Genomic DNA, 22165 nt, shown 5'->3' on the forward strand with positions numbered 1-22165 from the left:
AACTCTAGGTGTGACTTATCGGAAATTTAAATCCCAAATATTTGACTGAGTAATGAATTTTCCCAAAGAAATGGTATTGGACAACTATGTTGAATGGTTAAAGGCAGTAGTTTATGAATGTTTCAAAAACCGAAATGAACAATTGAGAAATTTCTCTATGAAACTCCACCTACAATAATTATACGTGATATTCAACTTCACATAGCATCACCTTCAGCTAGAGTAAGAATGACAAGGGCTAGAATTTATTTCCAGTAGTAAAAAAAGCTCATTTTCTCTTGAGATTTAGTTAAATATTAAAATTTTGAGTTGAGATCATAATCTAATTGTCTTTATTTATCTTTTTTTTTAATGCGTCCTGATTACCATATCTTAGTAGTCCGATCAGGCAAAATAAGTAATTAGAAGGTGTCTTTTCATATAATACACTTTAATATACGCATTACTAATCTATACGATTGAACATTGGATCCAAGCAATATTATTGGAGATAAGACCTACTAGCTTTTTCACATATAGAAAAAAAAGGACATATTTACTTCTCTTTAAGAATTCCTTATCTCTAACATAGAGTTTGCTTGATGATATGAAAAAGTGCTAAATCTGAACTTTTTCAGACATTCAAATGTTTGGAGTGTTTGATAAATGAAAATTCATTTGCTGAACTTATTAAGTAGTGCTGAACTTGTGCATAATTTTTTCAGTATAAAAATCCTAACCGAATGCTTAATTCTGATAAGAATCAATAGAATTAATTCAACTACCTTATTTTATCTACCAAATCTACCATTGTTTGTTAATTATGTTCAAAATTCTTATATAATTAAATAATCTAATATTCTCTATCTAATGATTTTCTGTTGCTTGTGTCCATATTTGACTTCATATCTGAGAATTTAAATTGTCCTCCTAATTCTAATTTTTCTCACGGATTTTTTTTTTGTAAAGCTTGACCAATTTCTTCTTCAAAATGATATTTTATACCTTTTTTTTATTCTTTTATGTATTTAAAATGATATTCTATGCCTACGAATATTTGAATGGCATAAATCAATAGCAACTGTTCTGAAGGATACCTGGCTATAAATGTGCGACTACAAGTCTACTTTTGCAACAGTATCGATCGTACAAAGCAACCTAGCAGTTTTAACATTTTCCAATTCTTGAATCTAAGCTACTATAGACTTTGTTCTTACCAAAAACCAATGGGAGAAGAAGGTCATGAATCAAATGTTCATCCTCCTTTGGCACATTTTCATCCCAATATTTGGGGAAACCAATTCCTCCTCCATTCCCCTGATTCCGACAAGGTACTACTATAGTATAGACAGAACAGTTCTTTTATGTTAAAGAAATATTAACATCATCCAAGGATATATATTTGCTCTTTGTAGGCAAGATGGGCTTCTTTGACGAGGCATGTTGAACAGCTGAAGGAAAAAGTCAGGACAAAGCTTCATGAAACTGCAAGTAATCCATCGGAACAGCTGCAATTTATTGATGCGATTCAACGACTTGGCATAGAATACCAATTTGAAGAAGAGATCAGTCAAGCTTTACAAAAGTTGTATGAGAAACATCAGAGTTGGGAGGACAATGACCACTTTTATACTGCTGCTTTCTATTTTCGTATTCTACAACAAGAAGGGTTTGGAATTTCATCAGGCAAGAGTTATAGTGTTAAAAGATTTATACCCTTAAACTTCAATTCCTAGAAACCTTAACTATTTTGTGTTTTTTTGCCATCACAATTTTCTTTCACCATTTTTCCATTATGCAGAAATATTCACGAAATTCCTAGATGCTGAAGGTAGATTTGAAGAAAGTTTGGTTAATGATGTGCCGGGCATGCTTGCACTTTATGAAGCCGCTCATCTCAGATTCGACGGCGAAAATATATTAGATCTCGCCCTAGATTTTACCAGTGATCGTCTTCAGTCATTACCATGCAAGTTAAGCAGTCCACTAGCTGAGCTAGTAAGTCACGCACTATTGCAGCCTAATTGGAGAGGTTTACCAAGATTAGAGGCTAGGCATTACATATCCATATACGAAAAAGATCCTTCACATAATACAACTTTATTAAAGCTGGCTAAGCTGGATTTTAACATGCTACAATCTCTGTACAAGGAGGAGCTACATGAAATTTCCTTGTAAGTTTCTTGTAAAATTGTTTCTCTAGAAATAAATGAAGAAAGAAAATTATTTATGTGATTTGGATTACCTTCAACTTTGAGAAATTGATATATACTTGCTGGCTAGTGGATCTCAGGTGGTGGAAAGAACTAGACTTTGCAAGAAAGCTTCCATTTGCGAGAGATCGAATTGTTAAGGGCTATTTCTGGATCGCAGGAGTATATTTTGAACCCCAATATAGTTGTAGACACCAAAATTTTAGGGTAATTTCATTTACTATTTGGTTTTTATTTGTCGTGTTTTTTAGTTTTTATTTTATTATTTTTATTTGTAAGTTTTTAGCATAGAATCTCTCGGGAAAAGAAAAAGCATTCAAAAATTATGTTTTAGTTGTTTTGATTTAAATTCAATGTTTCCTTGGAAAAAATATGAAAAATGAAAAAAAAATGAGAAATGAAGAAAAAAGAAAAGAAAAATGAAAATTGCAACTTTGCTGTTTAGTTTATTTATTTTTATCCGATGTTAATTAAATTGTTGTTGTTTTTACTTATTTTTATTATTACCAAAAAAAAAATAGATTTTTACATGCAAGCTACGGAAACGCAGCTTGCAAGGACAGTCGCACATGCCCATCGGAGGGCTCTAGGATGCCCAGGTAAACCTCCACTCTCATCCTCACCCTTCAGGTGAGGGTTTGAGAGTGGGTGGTTGGGTATAAATAGAACAAAGGGAAGACGCAGCAGAAGAGGGGGCATACGGGGAGGAATGACGGCTGGAGGTTACGGGCTGAGAGTTTGCAAAGGAGAAATCTGGTGAGCAAAAGAGGGACGGCAAGAAGGGAGAGGTTTTGGGACGGCAAAAGAAAGAAACAAAACAGGAGAAAAGAAACGTAAGACGGCTAGAGAAAAACAGAGAGAGAGAGCGGCTATGTTTTGGCAGAAAAGCTTCGAAAGGAGGAAGAAACAGAAAGCTGAGGGTTTTTGACGGCTGAGAGAGTGAAAGGGAGAGCTTTGAGAGTTTGGGAGAGCGCGGTCAGAAGAGGAATCCGCAACCAAGAGGGAGACCGAGAGAAACCCAGGTAGATACTTCATCAGAATCTGCAGTAGATTTCTTCGTCACACCCAAGTTGAAGCTTCAAACCCGAAGGTGGTGAACAGGTAGCCTTCGACCTTTTCTCTTGTCTATTTTCATTTCATATGAAATCTGGTCTGCGTAACCAGAGATTCTGGGCTCTTACATTGTGGATTTGATTGCTAGACATATGTCGTTTCATATGTTCCCTTTCATTATACAGCCCAAAGCCGTTGCCTTTTTGTTGTTATTTTTTTGTATCATGGGTTTCTTGCTTACTTAGATGTTGTGGAATCTGGTTTAGCAGGCTGCATGTTCTTGGTTGTCGAATGAGTATGCTTATGTTCCCATCTAGAAATGCATAGTCCGAAGTTTTTTTCTGCAGAAAAATGAAATCTTGCTTAGATCGATTCATTAAAACTTGGAGTGTGATTTTCTCCAATCTGGCGAGCCGAAGGTTGTATCTTTGTCCCTATTTGCGTGTGTTATGTTACCCTTTTTTAAAGTTTGGACGTTGGATTGAGAAATGTTGGGACCAAACTTCGTGTATTGGAGTCTGAAATTTGAGTTTGGAAGTAAAAGGCAGCAGGCCTGCACTTTCGGCTGCTGAAGTTTTTCTTGTTGTTTGAAATGCTTGATTTGTCTGTCGTCTGGCTGAGATGTCGTGGGTATCCTGGGAGAGGGGAAGCTGTGGATGATGTCTATGTGATAAAAGAAAGAAATCAGTGCTTGATGTTTACATGATCGAGGAGTCAACGTCCAGTGTTTGCCATTTTGTTTCCAACGTCACTTGATCCCTCCCTGTTTCATGTTTGGCTGGCTTGAAGTTTATGATTTCTTTGGGTATTCGGCTGGTATTGGTATGCTGTGGGCATGTTTGCCGCGAGTTTCTCCCTTTGTGCATTTGTCGCATTCTTTTAGTGACTTACCCATGCTTGCAATGTTTTTCCTGATGCATATAAAGGCTTGCGTCCCTTGCTGAACTTTTCTTTCATTTCTTTTGCTGTCGGGCAACTCAGATTTCCAGCTTTGATCTCGTGATAAAAATGTAATGTTCAGTCGAGTGAATGATTAAGACTTATTGTGTTTGTTTGTTTTGTTTAAAAATCTGGATGACCATTGGATCTGTCTGCATGATAAATTGGAGGACAGCCACGGTTAGGGATAGAATTGTTGCAGAGAAAATTCTTACGTAGCTGCACGAAATCTGTTGTGTTTTTTTAAGATTCTTTCCTTATGCATCTTTGCTGTTTTTTGTGCACTTTCAAGTCTGTTGGGAGGTATTCCTTCGTGAGTTAATTATCAAAGGCAGGTAATTGGGTGAATGCCTTGTTATGATATTGCTCTCTTACCTCACGAATCATGAGCAGCTTTCGGTTGTGGGAATGGAATAGCATGGGGAAATAAATTGCAGACTTGCTTTTCTTTATAGTTTGTATCGAATCTGCATGATGTATGTGGAAGTCATGTGTCTCGTTGCTTGGCTTGAAGTTAAGATTCTTGGTTGAAAAGCTTTGAATCAAAGTTTGTCTGGAATCATCATTTTGAAGTGAAATAGCGGCAGGTTTGAGTTGCATAAACATAAGCTTCGTATCTTTGCATGAGTTTGCATGGAACAACTTTCAGCAATTGCCACTTTGACCCCCTAAGTCTCCCCTTGTTCCACTAGGACCCAATCAATTGAATGATTTCATCAATTTGGTCCTTGGGTAGTTTTAATTCTTGCAACTTCATTACTGGTTTGCTTCAATTAACTACCATGCTTTGTCTAATTGCACTTAATTCGTGACTTTAGGGACTTTATGATCAAGTGAGCTTTGTTTTGCACATTTCTTTTAATTTTTCTTAAATAAAGTGGTACCTTGACCTTCTTATTGTTTTAAAGCCATTTTTACTTCATTTGATTACCATCGCGAGGGAGGTATAACTTCTTTTATCTTTTTTGTCTCTCCCCTATGTGACCCAACGTACTAAGTGAGAATTGCATGTCTACTTGCTTCCTTTGCCTTTCCTTAATTCCTTTCATTTATTTCATTTACTTTTGCTTTTGTTTAAGTTATTCTGTATGGGGTATGTGTACACCTCTTGGCTTGTAATAGATAGGGCTTGGAGAGCATTTTGTCCATTTTCCCCCTTCCCCTTTTGTTTTAGTTAGCAAGTGTAATAGGTTCATTAGATTGATTGCTTGCTTTTGTTGCTACGTGTTAATTTGCTTTATTAGGCTCTTGCATTTAGTCGAGCATGCTAAGTGTTATGTGCTACGTGTTTATAAGTGATTGGCATGTCTACTTGCTTTTTATAGGCATAAATGAATATGATGGATGAATGCACGTCACCACACTAGTCCAACACTAGTTGTGGCTCATTGTCCCGTTTTCCACTAGTCCAACGCTAGTAGGAATTCATAGATATGGGCTAGTCCAACGCTAGACCCTTAGGGACTTTCCTCGCTAGTTCATACTTGCATGTTTCACTACATTTCATGCATTTTTCTTAGTTTTCTAGCATTTGGCATGCTCCTCCAATCCTTCCCCTTCATTTTAGGTTTTTGCATCCTCATGCTAGTTATAGGGTATATTTGCTTGAGAGTCCCCTTTAGGTAAGGGAAACGAGCGAGTGTGGCTACAAAATAGCCTTAGCACGCTAGTTCTTCCTTCTAATCAAAGGAAAAATTAAAGTCGTGAAATTAGGAGTCATTCCCGTACCCGACTTGATGCATTTCTCTAGGTTCATGCACTCTCATTCTCATCATGTCACTCCCTCACCCTCTTATCCACATTTTCTCACTACTTATATCCTTCTCAATACAAATGCCATGTTCACGCATTTTTCTTCTTGTCACTTGTTTTTCTACCTCACAAATGGCACTCAATTGCACTTATATGTATCTACTATCATATTTTCATCCATTTGCACACAAACACCTTTATTTTCCCAATTTGCACACATGCCATTGTCTTACATTCGCACACATGCACGTTTTCTTACATTTTCACACTTGCACTCATATTTGAGCCTTCATTTGCATCATTCGCGACCTCTATGAGGACTTTCCTCATTGGCCACCACAACTCATGTGGTTGGGACCAAAAAGCCTCGTAAGAGACATTTTAGATTTAGGATTGCATTTCTTTTTCATATCCATTAGTCATATCCAACATGCAACGCATATTTTGGGTAGAAGAATTAGGAAACGTGGGGCTAAATCGCGCAACTAGCTTTGGCTAGGGTAAGGGAGTGCCTTAGGTTTTGCCTTTGCCTTCTCCCTTATCAAATGTGACCCCCGATCCCTTTTTTTGGTTACGTAGATCTAAAAGTTCTTAAAAAGGGGTTTGTTTACTTTGCTTTTCAAAAATTCATTTTTGGGTGACTTGATACACCCAAACTCTATACCAAGTGGCGACTCCATTTTCCATGCAAAAAAAAACCCTTTTTGAACTCCGTTTGGCCAAATCGTCCCATTTTCAAGTCCCACGGCCTTTTATTTTCATTTTCACACACATTCACATACATATTCCACACACTACTTTCACACACTCAAAAAGTGGGGCGCGACAATAGTCTTGCTAGGAAGATTATGTCCAAAGTTATGGCAATGACGTCTATAATAGATGACATCTATGATGCATACGGGACTTTTAAAGAACTCGTAATCCTAACAGAAGCAATTGAAAGGTATGACATGTTTACTGTTGAATTTGGCACTACTGATATGTATACTATAGTAAGATCATTAATTTGCTGTAATTTGATGTATTACAACATTTGCAGATAGAATTGGCTGCATAAATCAACTACCAGATTATATGAAGATTTGTTATGTAGCACTCCTCGATTTGTTTGAAGAAATTGAGGAAGAGATGGCAAACAAAGGAACATCATACTGGACTGATTACGCAAAGGAAGCAGTATGAACATGCTCTAATTCTGCTATCAAACTCCTTGTTCATAGGATAATCATCTAGTTAGTCTCGGAATCGTTCTTGAAAAAAGTTTATTTTGTTGAACTAATTTGCAGATGAAGGTTCTGGTCCGTGCCTACTTTGTTGAGGCTAAGTGGCTGCACAGAGGGTATATACCACCATTTGAAGGATATATGCAAATCGGATTGGCAACCTGTGGATACATCACCCTTACAATAATAGCTTTCCTAGGCATGGGTGACATTGTCACAAAGGAGGCCTTCAATTGGGCATTGAGTGGACCTGATATCTTAAGAGCTGCATCAATCATTTGCAGGCTCAGGGACGACATTGTGGGGCACAAGGTAAGATTAATTTGATATACTATTTTTTTTTTGAAAACGATAATAATTGTATAACCTATGATATCCTAAACTACAGGGGAGGGAGAGCTTAAATAGACTTGTGTTAGAAACTAACTGATACACAAATCTTACTAGATCAAAAGAATGTTTTAACACTACTTTTAAATTTTTTTGTTACCAGTGAGAATTGAACCCCATCCACAGCCTAAGGAGGGACTTTAAGTCCCTTCCTTGGTGGCCAAGGAGCCATGTTCAGTGGTTAATTCGATATACTATGTGGTAATGCAAAACCCGTACATAGATAGCAACACATAGTTGACTGGTTGATGTACGTGGATAGAGTAATGACAGAGTAGAATTAACGGTCCAAATTGAACCAGCTTGATAAAACTCCGATCTTGATCATTCATTTGAAAATCCAAAAAGAAGTTTTCGTCTTCTTTTTATAAAATTAAAATGGACAACTCAAATCAAGCCAGTCCTGATGTGCTCGACGCAGGCAAAAACCTTACTCCTGCAATCACCGAGGGCATCTACAAAAGTCTGGAACCCAAAATTGCGCCTGATTGGCAAAGAAGCTTTTGTCAAAAATTTTTTTAAAAGTTTTTTAACAATTTTAACTATATGGTAATATCAAAAAAAACTTCAAAATTTTTAAAATACACGTTTTAAAATACTCAAAAATACACAAAAAAATCACCTTCCTTCCTTTGTTCTTCAACCTCGCCTACCTCAACCCACAACCATCTCCTCCACTGACCAGTGTTGACTAGCATTTTCGCTGGCGTCAGCGACTGCTATTTTTCCCCTTTCTTCTCTCTCTCTCTCTCTCTCCCCTTCTCCTTCTCCTCTCTCCCCAATGCAACCAGGTCTAATCGTCGTGACCAGATCTGGTTGCGTTGGGTGAGGGGGAGGGTGGCTCGGGGAGGGAGGGGAAAGAAGGTGGTGGGGGAGAGGAAAGAGGAGGGGGGAGGAGAGGGAGAGGGGAGAGGAAGGAGGAGAAAGGGAGGAGAGATAGAGAAAAAAAGAAAAACAAAAAAAGGACCGCTAGCGCGGGTTGTCGACGGAGGTACTGGCCAGGTGCCAGCTGGCCTGTGGAGAGGGAGGAAAAAGAAGAGTAGTGGGGTGGGGAAGATGAATAAGAAAGGAAAGAAAGGGAAAAAGAAAAAAGGAAAAAAAGGTATTTTTTTTTTCTAAAGAACAGTTTTTACACACCTCAAAAAGTTTTTTTACAAATTCTATATAAAATTTCAAACAAACACCCAAATAACCTATTTGCCAAACAAGACCATGTTTCTAGAGGGTTTAGTCTCCTATAACCTTACAAAATTAATAACGACAACATCAATGTAATAAATAATCATGCTCTAAGGCCGAACTGTTTGCTCTGGTAAAAGTATGGTTCAACTATAGAAATGATCTCGGTCATAGAATTTTTTTGTCTAATTAAAATACACTCGAATTTAAGGCCTTCATCTCATAAAAATAGCTAATATAATGATTTACACATTAATAATATTCCGATGTTTAGAAATTCTAAAGTAAGAAAAAGAATTAATGTAAGTACTGTGAACAGTTTGCATGTTAATTTGTAACAACTTCATGTTCATGTCAAAGCTTTTGAAATTACTTGTACAAATTTATAGGCTATATAATTCCAATTATATATTTTTTTTCAAATTTAAAAGGTACAATTTGTACTTCGCTAAAGTTGGTTCACAAAACATAAGCTAGCCATATCCTTCAACTCTTAAACTCTCCCATAATATTGGTTCACAAAACATAAGCTAGCCATATCCTTCAACTCTTAAACTCTCCCATAATATTTTCTTCTTGTAAGTTTTAGAGTCTCTTTTAAACTAAATTGAAAGGAAAAAAAAAGGTTATTTCCGTGAAATCCACTTATTCCTTTTCTGTACAATGTCGAAGTCCACTTAATCCACTGAATCCATTTCTTTTTAATCCATTTCTGTACAATGTCGAATGGTATGTGTATCTCATACTTGCAGTTTGAACAAGAACGGGCGCACATTGCTTCAGCGGTGGAATGCTATATTAAGCAACACAGGGTATCGGAGCAGCAGGCATGCGATGAACTTCGTCGACAAGTTGAGGATGCATGGCTGCTCATGAATCAAAATCTCCTTAAACCTAGTACTTCTACTTCTGCTGCCATTTCTGCTGCAGCTGAATTTCTACCTCCCAAGGCTGTCCTCCTTCGAGTTCTAAACTTGGCACGTGTGATGGAGGTTGCTTATAAGCACAAAGACGAATATACACACGTGGGGGAAACCATGAAAAGTTACATTAATTCACTGTTCATTGAGCCCATTGCCAGTTAAGCAAATACTACTATTTACCGGATATGATGAACCAATAATTCTTGGTCATTGCTTTATCTATTTTTTAAGTTGGTCAGCACAAGTGTCAAGAATTACATCAAATCCTCAGTCGCCTCACTTCGATCGGTACACAGTACCAACAATCCACGTAGGATCCATCTTTAAGGGAGACTTCTATGTTGCCAATAATGATCCACTTAAAAATAGAATTCTTTCTATTTTATAATTTCTATTAGCTAATAAAGTATGTGGCTCGATTCCTGATGACAACAGATCTTTCGTCTACCATCCTTTCACCATCCAAATTATTTCTTATTCTTTGCTCTCAGAGAACTAGAGAATAAAACTTGGGGAGCATTTTTTTTCTTATGAAAAATCACCTAGCGGCTGAGGAGGGTGAAGAAATATTGATAGAATTCATTCAAAGTTCTAGTTTAAAGAGTCAAGATCATCATGGAACTTAAGCACTAAGTTTCTGGGTATGTAAAATAGCTTTTATTTCATTTCTTATTTTTGACTTGAGTTTCCTATTTAGTTTATGAGTTTTTCACATCAAATGTTAACATGTTCAATTTGTAATGACTGAAAGGCTTCATGCATCTCACTAGGATTTATTAAGATAATATTTCAATAGTGATCAAAAGAATATTTAAGATAAGCACCCTTTGTTTCTCTTTTAAAGAATATTTTACATCAGTGATGTGCCAATCCTAATTAAAGAATTAAATTAGTGATCAAAAGAAGAAAATTTCCGAATTCAAAAAGTATTTTCCTTTTCTAACTTAACAAGGTTAAATATATATATGTTTGCAACATGGTGTGATTTTATGATGATATTAACGAAAAAATCTTTGATTTTTCTAAGCAATGGAGAACACATAAAATATTGTAGGATGACCATTTTGCATTAAGTTCTGAAGACATGAATGAGTAACATACTCTGACTGATTTCCCACCTTTTGGGCTTTAACTCTTTTCAACAGATTAATTATACTTTGTCCATATCAGCTTTAATGAAAGACACAAAGAAAACAACCTATTTGAATGGTGAGTTTTCCTTGGGGTGGGGGGTTGTATAGAACTTTACTATAATTTACTACAGAAATTGTAGAAAAACTTTTGTACATTCGATGGTTTGAAGAAAAAATTTCTTTTTTTTTCTTTTTTTCTTTTCCTTTTCTTCTTCTCCCTCCCTTCCTCCTCCCTCTCTCATCACCACCAGCCGCTATCACCACCACTTCATCCCTCTTTTTTTTTTTCCTTCTCTCCTCCTCCCTCCCTTCTCCTTCTTCTCCTTTCCCCTCTTCGCCGGTGTTAAACTATTTATCTAAAGCCAATATTCAAATAAATGGAAGCTTGATTGATTGGCAGACATGATATTAGAATTAAACTCGAACTCATATTTGGCTCAATTTTTTATGAGACTATCTTATGTCATGCCTCCTGCCCGCACATGCTAGACACATGACAGCCACCGTACCCTCAAGTCTCACTCGATAAATACAAGGCAACATTTGAAACATATAACACTAACTTGGAAAGTGATAATAACAACAGAACTAGTTATAGTTCGTTATAAATCCAAACTGGACATAACCTAAAATCCTCAAATGAGTCCATACGCTTAGCATCTAGTAAAGATAGGTTTAAGAATATCAATATTCTAAAACAACCAAGCTTGATATAACTACTAGCTCTTAGGATAATATAATCTAGTAAAAATCATCTTCCGGGTCTTCCACGTAAACTATTTCATAATCCTTGAGGTCTACAAAAATATCAAAGAATTGGTTGAGCACTGAACGTTCAATATGTAGTTACTACACCTCTGTTGGATCATGTAGTTATAGTATAACATAGTACACCCTTCCCATGCATGATTATTCAATAAAGACATCAAATTGATAACACATAATATTAGTGAGTGGCAATAATAATTTGAACTTCATAGCATAACGTAATTGTACTTAAGCGATTCTAATATCATAAAACATTTCACATCATCTTATAACTGGTACATATAATATCCGATTTTTGAGTACTCAACCTAGAGATTAAGCCCTTTCTAGGAGGCTGACTAAGAGGTTTCATGATTATTCCTTGACCACATAACATAACATAATATATGTCAATCGGGACAACATAACATAATAGGACTATAGTCCCTACTATCTATTTCATAACCGTTTAGAGCTTTTCATAACATAAATTCATTTTATACATCACACACATATTCCTTTCATTTCATGAAAACAAACCACTTATTTTGCATTTTATAGCATAGCAAAATATTTCAAATAGTCATACATGACCCAATTTGCATATAACAAAGTAGAACTTGCGTTAAGATAAATTCATATATGGCATTTTGAAAACACAGAGGGAAAGTGCCACCTACCTCAAACTGCTCGCAAAAATAACTTTAAGCTTTCTTGTTTTGTACGTATATCGAATACATAAGTATCCTAATCAGTTGGTATTTCTTATACTTATGACTCTGAAAAATTCTAAAATTCATGTATGGACATTCTAGAATGGGTACTTGAAAAATTTCCCAAAATAGAAATTTCTATTTTTGGAATGTTTTCCTGTTTTAAGAAGGTTTCTTGATTTAGAAAGAAAAAATTTCTTTTTAGGGAAGGTCATCTAAAATAATTATTCATGAAATGGTCTTTCCTACTATTATTCATTTACTATAAATGTATACATATACATAATTTTATTTATTTATTTATTTATCATCATCATCAAGATGGTCTCATAAGGAATTGAATTGGATATGAGTTCGAGTTTAGCTCTAGTATCATGTCCACCACCAATCAATCAAACTTCCACTCATTTGAATATTGGATTTGTAAAAGTTGTTCTTGGGTTTAATTACTACTATTGGGTTAATTTGGTAACATTATTAGTAATAATAGAAACATTGGGGTAGCCCAAAAAATTATCTATATTTATTTAAATTTGGGCTTTATTGTTTAAACCTAGACATGAAGTTTGGTGATAATTCTTAATATCTTATAATCTTTGGGAGCAACCCTATATTTATATTATCTATTTAGGTGTTTTAACAAGCCCAATAAGTCATTTTTAATGATTGGCTAAAAAAAAAAACCTAACTCATTTGACTAGGTCAATTGACTTGTTTAACAAAGATAAATAAACCCGATTTCTTTTCCTTTTTAACAACCGACCCGTTTTCTAAATGGGTCATCTTCTTCCCCAAAGAAATTTGTTTCTTCTGAAGACCTAGCTTCTAAACCTAAGAATCCATTTCCATAACAGATACATCAAGCACCATCATCTCTATAACCATCGGTTTCAATAAATCAGAGTAATGGCTGTCAAGGTCGAAGCTATATGTTCGAGCCCTAGCAATTCGATGAATTCAATAAATTATAATTTTCATCGTAATTATGAAATACAAATCTAATGCAATATCAGAATAAATCATGATTTTTTATCGTAATTTTATCATACTATTTTTCTATTATGTTATTTCGTACGCAAACATTACTCCTTGATATTTGATGTTTCTTATCATTTTGTTAATTTCTTCTAAACTAATATTAAGTACTAAACTTGCTAAGTATACAATCTAAATTTGATCAATATTTATCTTTACACTAATTCAAGAGCAGGGCTTAAACAATAAGCATAGACCTAGATTGTATTTATTTAATTTGCATATGTAGAAGCCCAAGTTTAGACTTAAATAGGCCCAAAGATGATCCAAACACCAGTTGTCTTGCCTAATTTTAATTTTTTATTGTAAAGTGCACCTGGTTACCATTGCCCTTTTTTCCATATTTATGCTAGTTGTATGTACTTTGTTAGCAAGTCCTATAGCAACTATACAACTTTTTTTTTAGCAAATATACGACATTTTTTTAGCAACTATAAAACCCTAATGATTCTTTCATATATTCTATATCCTCTCTTCATGAATATATGTTTGACAGTATATTTTCGTTTACTTTTTGAAAAATTTTCTTTCTTACATTTTCATAATTATGTCATGTGATTATAATAGTATTTTTTAAAAAATATGTCTAATATAACCATAGTTATTAAACCCAACCCGGGAAGAAACTCGCGTGAAAGAGGTGGGTCAACGGGTTACTGATTCAATCAGTGGGTGAGTGGTTGAACCGGTGGGTCACTAAATATATTTAAATATTATATTGTATAATTTTTAATATAAGATATATGATATAAATTGTAACAAATAATGCCATAGCAAATGCTCATTTAATTTAATTTGCTATAAAATAATTAATTCATATAAGAATCAATAAAACATAAAGTCATTTAGTAATACACCAAACTTCAAGTGTAAAATTTTATCTATATTTAGTGTAATTATCTAGCTTATTTATGAATTTTAAGTGCAACAAATTATTAAAAATAATATTTGTCTTTAAAATAAATTATGTAATATGTTATTTTTGAAATCCATTTTATAACTTATAGAGTTTGGGGGTCATAAATTTGTTTTAGAGAAATAAAAAAAAGGATAGAATTGACAAAACGTTTATATATTATAAGAAAACTATTTTATTAACATATGGTGAACTAGTCTGGTGGTGAGTGTGTTATATCATTTGCCATAGGTCCAAGGCTTGAATTCCAGCAAAGCCAACAAACTTTTTCCACAAAAACCGGTTCGTGGACAAAATCGACTGGGTTTTCGGTTTAATCCAGTCGAACAGCTGGATCGTTGACTAGTCAACGGTTTGCTTGCCCAAACAATCTGATTTACAAGCCAACCCACCCAATGACCGGTTCGACCGCCGGGCCGGGCCGGATTTAATAACTATGAATATAACATTCATTTAATAAGGCTGAATTTTAAGCTAAACTAATTTTGTTATTATGAACTCAAATAAAAGACACCACATTTGAATAATTAGTCTTGGGATTGATTTCAAATTTTTTTTAAAAAGTATGTTTGTATTTGTTTTTTTATTTCAATTAAAAATATATTTCAATATATTTGAATTGTCTATTTATGAACAAATGCCAAAAGTGTAAGATTTCAAGGAATTTACCTCGAAAATTGATTTTCCCCATATATCATCATTTCGTCCTTAGATTTAACAAAAAATGAATGAAACGTAATGAAACAAACTGTGAACAATGTAGGATTGAGAGGTAGGCTATTTGTGGGTGAGAATGAGTTTGGATTGTAGGATGAGGGGAAGGGTGGCGAGCAAGGTGATGAATAGTGCTATAAGGATAGATAGGAGACAGGATTGCTGAGTGGAAAAGTGAGGAGATGGGCCTTGCTAGATAGGAAAAAAGGAAAATTGCAGGATGTGGGATAATGGGTAAGAGGAGGGTAGCAAAGAAAGAGAGATAGTTACTAGAGCAGAGAAGGAGGAGGTGGGGCTGCAGGTTGAGAGATGCATCACAAATAGAGGTATAAGTGAATAGAATAGTTCGGTACTCAACTCGAAGAACAGCTTGACTAGACTCGATTTTGTTGATCTTAAGTTTGAACACAACTAGTTCGAGTAACAAAATTGAGTCCAGCCTGAGCTCCAATATATGGCTAGAGTACTCGCAAGCCATATCAAGTATTAATATATTTTTTTATATTTGTAAAATTATTTCTAAGCCATTCTACAACATAACCATAACCTTAAACATCTTTTATTTCTCCAACAGCTGCCACCCACCTAACCTCTTCTCCTATTTGGCATAATATTTCCCTGATCGTGCCTCTTGCATCTTTTCTTTTTCTTTTTTTCCCCCACTTCTTGTAGATTCCAATGTAGTAGCTGCCCCACCCCACTCTCCATGTAATTGTATTCAATTCTATCACTCCATGTAATCATTTCATATGGTTTATTCTATTAGCCAAGGCTAGTAATCCTTTATTACCATAAAAACAGATTGTAAAAGGTACGAAATTCAAAAATGATGATTAATCTGGATGAGTAATAATCACTCCATTTGAACATGGTAAATTTGTTGCTTGTGATATTTGAATATCAATTTTTGGTTAGTTCTTTTGAAAAATTGTATGAGGATGAACTTTTGATTTGTTTTGTTAAGTTCATGAGTAAAAGATTATGTCTCATATTAGTCCGAGAGATGGAAAAAGAGTGGTTAATATGTAAGTAAGAGCTTGAGACCTAATAGCTTAAATTTTTAGGTCGAAATTGGGTTCCTGACTTACATATTGGCCTCTTTGATGGGATCTCTTGAGGTGTTTCTCCCATACAAGTGGTATCAGAACTCCATTGGGGTTTTGGTTAATTATTTGAGATTGAGTGGTTGGTGGTATACCATGGTATTTAGAACTATACAGTTTCCGATTCAACCGTTTAATGGAACTACAAGTTTTACTCTTTAGCAAAAAAGAGTGAAGGATGTTCTAGTTCAACAATGCTTGGCAAAAGCATTGAATGGTAAGAATAAGAAGCCAGAGAGTATAAAAGATGATGAGTTTGAAGAGTTGGATGCAAGGTGTGCGAGCATGATTCGGCTCTATGTTGCGGACAACATTATAAATAATGTGATAGATGAGGAAGATTCTATAGTAGACCTCTAGAAAAAAATTGAAAAAACTTTATCTGGTTAAAAGTTTATCCAATAAACTGCATTTGAAATGGCGGATCAACTCCAAATAGTTGGCATAGACATTAAGGAAGAAAATAAGGCCCTTTTACTTCTTACCTCAATCTCTGATTCTTACGAAAGTGTCGTGATGACCGTATTGTATGGCAAGGACACTTCAGAGTTCGAGAATGTGCAGTCATCTTTGTTGGATCATGAAAAAAAAGAAGGCAAACCAGGATGTGACACAAGAAAAGGAGTGAGAGGGTTATACAAAAGTTGGGCTTGAGAATCAAGTTGTAATCTTGTAATATTTTTTCTCTCATAGTAAAAATAATTTTTCTCTCCGTGGATGTAGGTTTGGTGATTAAGCCAAACAACATTAATTCTTGTACATTGCTCATCATTCGTGCTAGTTATTGTTTTCTATTAAATTGTAGGTTTTTCTTTTTCTATCTCAAATAGTTTGCCTAATACCCTTACAAATGGTATCAAAGCTTCTGGTTGCGAGATTGGACTACTCATGGGCAAATGAATTCTTCTCGGAGTTGGATTGATGAAAATTCTCTTCTTGGTGGTAGATTGAACTGTCAAGGAGTCTGGTTGGTATTGGATCAGGTGCGCCATGGATTTGGCAGGGGCTCCGGTTGGTGTTAGACCAAAGAGCCAAGGGTTGGGAAGAATCCACAATCTAATTTAGATGTTGAAGAAGAGTCGGTCCATGATTGAGAGAAGAGCTGATCTTAGGTGATAATGTGGGTTTGCGTTGAGTATTAAAGTGGCTTGAAGAAGAGCTTACAAACTTAAGTTCAATGTAAGGGATTACTCATGGAGGGGGAGATTTGTTAAATTCATGAATAAAGGATTATGTTCCACATTGGTCCGAGAGATGAAGAAAAAGTGGTTAATGTGTAAGTAAGGACTTGAGATCTAAAAGTTAAATTTTTGGGTCAGAGTTAGATTCCTGAGTTACATATTGGGCTCTCTGATGTGATCTCTTGAGGTGTTTTCCCCTCATTTTTAAGGATATGAAAATATGAAATTTTTTAGATTTTTGTTTGGAAAGTTGATTACAAAAATATTGCATAGATTTTTCTGGGCTTGAAAATTTGGACCACTTGATTCAAGATTGAGTTTGCCTCAAATTGAGCTCGCGTCATGAAAATGCATACTCAACAAGCTCAAGTCTGAGCTCGAGTATGCCTACTTGGGATCAAGTTCGAACTCAAGAATGGTGATAGTCAAACTCAACTCAATTTGATTACAACCTTGATCACAAAGAGAGAGGAAGATTAGTAGGAGGGTGTTGTCAGATTAGTATAAAAGCTGATTTTATAAAATTGATTCTTAAAAATCAAAAATTTCAAAATAACTGATGTGTTTTCATTTACTGTTAAAAAGCCATTTTAATAAATGTATAGGTGTTCTCGAAAAAGGTTAAAAAGCAGATTTTGACAATACTACCCTTATATACTACATAAATGAATTTTTGTACTAATTAAATAATTTTTGATGTATTAATTACTTATCTAATGAAGATTAAATGATGAATGAGAAAAGCAAGGGACATATAGATGATTCTGGAAGTGAGAAAAAGGATGAGAATAGAAGGACCATGAAAAGTTATCTAATCTTTAGATAATTTAGTAATTATGTTAAAATTGGAGGGTAATTTTCTCTACATAAAAGAGTAGTCAGCATTAGAATCCAAAAGCATCTCAAAATCTGCTTCTGATTTTTAGCTTTTTTGGGCCAAAAAAAATCTAAAATCAATTAGTTGAGAACACAACAAAAAAACTTTTTGAAAGTCAAAAGCTAAAATCAGGCTTTCAAAATCAGTTGAAAATGGACACCAAGTTTTGATCTTGTATTGGCTTTCTCGTCATTTTTCCCGAGCTTAAATTATTTATTCTTTTTTTTTTTTTAATTTTAGGCGTCTATGCCCCTGGTAGCAACTTTATGCCCTGTCTAATTGGGAGTCAATTTAGGTCGGATCCCATGAGAGGGCAAAATCTCCCAACACCAATCTCTCCATTCCGAAGACAAAACCTAAAAACCTTACTTCAGGAGAGCCGAAGTCCTTGCCACCAGACCAATTGGCGTTGTTTCGCTATTGACTTCGTTCTGCATTGCAGCTAAATGTTTGCAGCATTAACATTAATAAGACTTTTTAAATGCATCAAAGGTTAAGTTCTATTGAGGAAACTGAATTTTCTGCAATCACAGTGTGCATTGCAGAGAACAATTCATGTTAGAACATGGATTACTTTAAAATTAGATAGTTGGATAGAATTTGGGGTACAAATTTCAATAAGTGAAAATTTTTATTGTATTCTTACGTATTATCATTTTAGTGTTTACTTTTGTTGTATCAACTTCTATATTACACCATGCAGTTGCATTGATAATTGTAGAGGGCCTCAATCCTCTACTGGGTATTTGGGTACAAGTAGTGGATTTCGAGTTCAGCTTTTGTTGGACCCTGAATCCAATTTTTGATTTGTACTTTCCCTCAGCTTTAGTTGGAAGGGCAGGCAATCATTTCTAAATAGTGTAAGAATTTTTGAATAATTTGTAACTCTTTCTTAACTCTACACACATCTGCGTAACAAAGACAAAAAAAATCGCTGAAAAAATAAAAGAAAAGTACCTGTAAGCATTTATCAAAGCGTTAATTGATTGTAAGTTTTCTTGACAAGACAAAACAGAACTTGTATTATTTAGTTGTATGGAAGCCAATTTTATAAAAAAGGACGACCAATCAAAAATTTTGTGCCTGTTTCAGTAGACATAGCCTATAAAAGAACGACCTCTGTAATTCCTCTTTTTTAATTTCAATCATTAAGGTGAAAATTTTTGTGGGAAAGAGGAAGAATTAAATAAAGAAAAAAGAGAAAAAGCAATAAAAGAAAGGAAAACAAGGTAAATGAAAAGTCAAAATAATGCAAGGGCAATTTTGTCCTAAAGGGGGTTAAGTAAGCAAAATTAAAGGTTAGGGGGTAAACTGAGAAATGGGGTATTCTTTAAGGGGATAAAATGTGATTAACCCTAAAATTAAATTGAAGAAAGAGCAAAATAACTGGTTACGATAATCAGTCTGTAGAGATACAAGTCGCATGACTGGTGGGTTAAAATTGCCTATGTTGATTCAAATTATCTAAATTTAAATGATCTAAACTATCTACTCTTGTCTAAATTTAGATAATTTAAATAATTTAAATTTATCCAATTTTAGATATAATAAATTTATTTAATTTTTTATTTTCATTTAAGTTATTTATTTAAATTTATATATTATTGACTCAATTTATTGTTCACTTTCAATTGCAAATGAATTATACTTTGTTTTTATGCTTCATGCATCATGAAAAGAAGATTAATTTTTCTTTTGTCAATTTTCTTAGTCCTTCTATAACATATACTACATACATGCTTCAGCATCTCATTTTCATTTATGAAAAACAATTAAGTTGTACTTTATGATTCATGAATCATGAAATGAGTTCTTTCTTTCTATTTCACACAACTATAAAATGAATCCAAAAACAATATTTGTTTCTCTTTGTAATTATTCTTACCTATTATTCTTAGCACTTTCACAATTCTTACGATTTATTATTCATAAATCTGAAAACAAGATTAATAAGGTTTTGCAAGTATTCTTAGCCCTTTTTTAATGTATACTGAAGCAATTAGACCATGAATCATGAAAAGAGTTCTTTCTTTCTACTTCACAAAACTACAAATTGAATCCATGAATTTGTAATTATTCTTACCAATTATTGTTAACACTTTTGCGATTCTTGCACAATATTTGATTTTCTTTGCAACTATTCTTAGTCCTATCTTTGCAACTATACTGATACTATAGGATGAAGTCACGTGATAAGAAACAATACATTAGAAAAGGAAAAGTTAGCTCTTATACATGATCATTTCCTTACAATATCATATTCTATTAATTTTATCATATATTTGTAATACTTTTTAAAATCATAAAAGAAATGTAAATTATCTATTCATGTCTAATTTTTCAACATGCAAAGTTATAATCTTGTATTTATCCCTACTAAAAATTGTTCTTAACTGTGTCATGATAGTCTAACCAATACCAGTCTTTGAATTTAAGCATGTATACTTTAGTACTATATTTGTGCAGAATTATTGGGTATGATTCTTTCTTCTTCTTCTTTTTATGCAGTCATAGCCAACAATAATTATAGTTGCATGGTTAATTAGCCTTGAAGTTATTGAATGAAAGTACTAATTTCTCAATTTAATGAATGCTACACATTTTCCTTAATACAAATTATAGTAAAACCTCTATAAATTAACAATTTCAGAGTTATACAAATTCTATTAATTTAAAAAGATATTAATTAATTGATAAATTAATAATTTATTAATTTATTGAGTGTGCTTACAATTCAAATAAACACTCATTTAATCGACTAAAGTTTTATTTTATTTTATAAAAATATGAATTATTCTAGTAATAAAAGGATGTTAAAAGTCTAAATATGTGAATTACCTAATGGATTATCCAGATGATGAAAATGAGACAAGTTCAGAGGTCTCCAGTTTATAAGAGATTATTGCTAGCATTACTGAAAATCATGCAAATGACGAAAGTTAGAGATGATACAGTAACTTTGGAGCCTAATACACAAAAAGAAGCACTTAAAGCATTATTAACTCTTTATAATTTATTGCAATATGAGAATTCATGTCCAAAACATTTAGATACAATAAGAAAAATTAGGAATGAGGCTTGGTTAGATATAAATTTCAAGAAAAACAAACTACAATAGACTTATGTTTTAAAAACATATGATATGTAATTTTAGTGCAGTATTAATTTATGATATGGATGGGATCAAAGGGTTATATAAGATTTTTAAAACAAATTATTTATTGAAATTATTAATTTAGTTGATTAGTTCAAGTCGGGATCGAAAAAATTATTATTTAATAGAGGTTATTAATTTATCAAGTACTAATTTATAGATGCTTTATTATATATGTAAAACCTAATCATTATTTATAAATGGATTTTGCTAGCAACACTCTTTTTTTTGATAATGCTAATAACACTCGTTAACACACTCAACTTGCTATGTGAATGTATGTTAACCATTATTATACTCCTTCACATTTATGCATTTTTTAAAATAAATTTTACTTCTCATTTTAATACTTGAGTTATATCTTATTTGGGCACTCCTCATTAGCTTGACCCTTTTTCAAGTTCACCTTTTCTTTTCTTAGACTCATACTGGGTAGACCTGATTTTCAAAGATTTAATAGCCCAAATTGTGCCACACTATCTCACCAAGTGGTGTGGCACAATGTGGGTTATTGAATCTTTAGAGATGTGGTCTATCTAAGTTTTGGCCCTTTTCTTAATAGCCAAAACATTTTATTTTATTTGGCCTTCCATTATTTTGTAATATTAATTTTTAATGGTTAATGCATATACTCTTATTTTTTGTGCTTTTCTTACAATAAAAAATAATTTCATGGTTTCATTTCTATAACTCGTTAACATAGTGCATTAACGAGTTCCTTCAAAAAAAAAAAAAGTGGGTTAACTAGTATTGTGTTAGACAAGACTATTTCTACAAATGGACCTAACTTATTCAATAGCATTGTGTCAGACAAGGCAACTTTTACAAGCGGACTGTAATGACACTAGATCAGCAATTATAATTTTGCTACATGCGAAATGTATTTCCTTCAGGTAGTTAGAGGGAATCTTCCCTGTTAGTTAGACGGTTATGCTAAG

General features: G+C 33.8%; 1 protein-coding gene across 1 annotated transcript; it reads left to right on the top strand.

The window, feature by feature from the left end:
• The first annotated feature begins 1205 nt into the window (after positions 1–1205).
• Positions 1206–9816, top strand: LOC113741086 (valencene synthase-like). Its single transcript, XM_027268570.1, has 9 exons — positions 1206–1310; positions 1395–1665; positions 1781–2153; positions 2273–2376; positions 6753–6891; positions 6983–7115; positions 7226–7474; positions 9484–9628; positions 9662–9816. Exons 1-9 carry the CDS (start codon positions 1206–1208, stop codon positions 9814–9816), a joined length of 1674 nt encoding a protein of 557 aa, XP_027124371.1.
• Positions 9817–22165: the final 12349 nt, after the last annotated feature.

The sequence above is a fragment of the Coffea arabica genome, chromosome 4e (assembly GCF_036785885.1).
Source record: "Coffea arabica cultivar ET-39 chromosome 4e, Coffea Arabica ET-39 HiFi, whole genome shotgun sequence".
Taxonomy (NCBI): Eukaryota; Viridiplantae; Streptophyta; class Magnoliopsida; order Gentianales; family Rubiaceae; genus Coffea; species Coffea arabica.

What these genes read in the sequence shown, in the direction of transcription:
- LOC113741086 (XM_027268570.1), top strand. Translation starts at nt 1,206, where the DNA reads ATGGGAGAAGAAGGTCATGAATCAAATGTTCATCCTCCTTTGGCACAT. An exon ending in GAGCTACATGAAATTTCCTT is followed by an intron (nt 2,154 to 2,272) that starts GTAAGTTTCTTG and finishes AGTGGATCTCAG; the next exon opens with GTGGTGGAAAGAACTAGACT. An exon ending in ACGACATTGTGGGGCACAAG is followed by an intron (nt 7,475 to 9,483) that starts GTAAGATTAATT and finishes TCATACTTGCAG; the next exon opens with TTTGAACAAGAACGGGCGCA.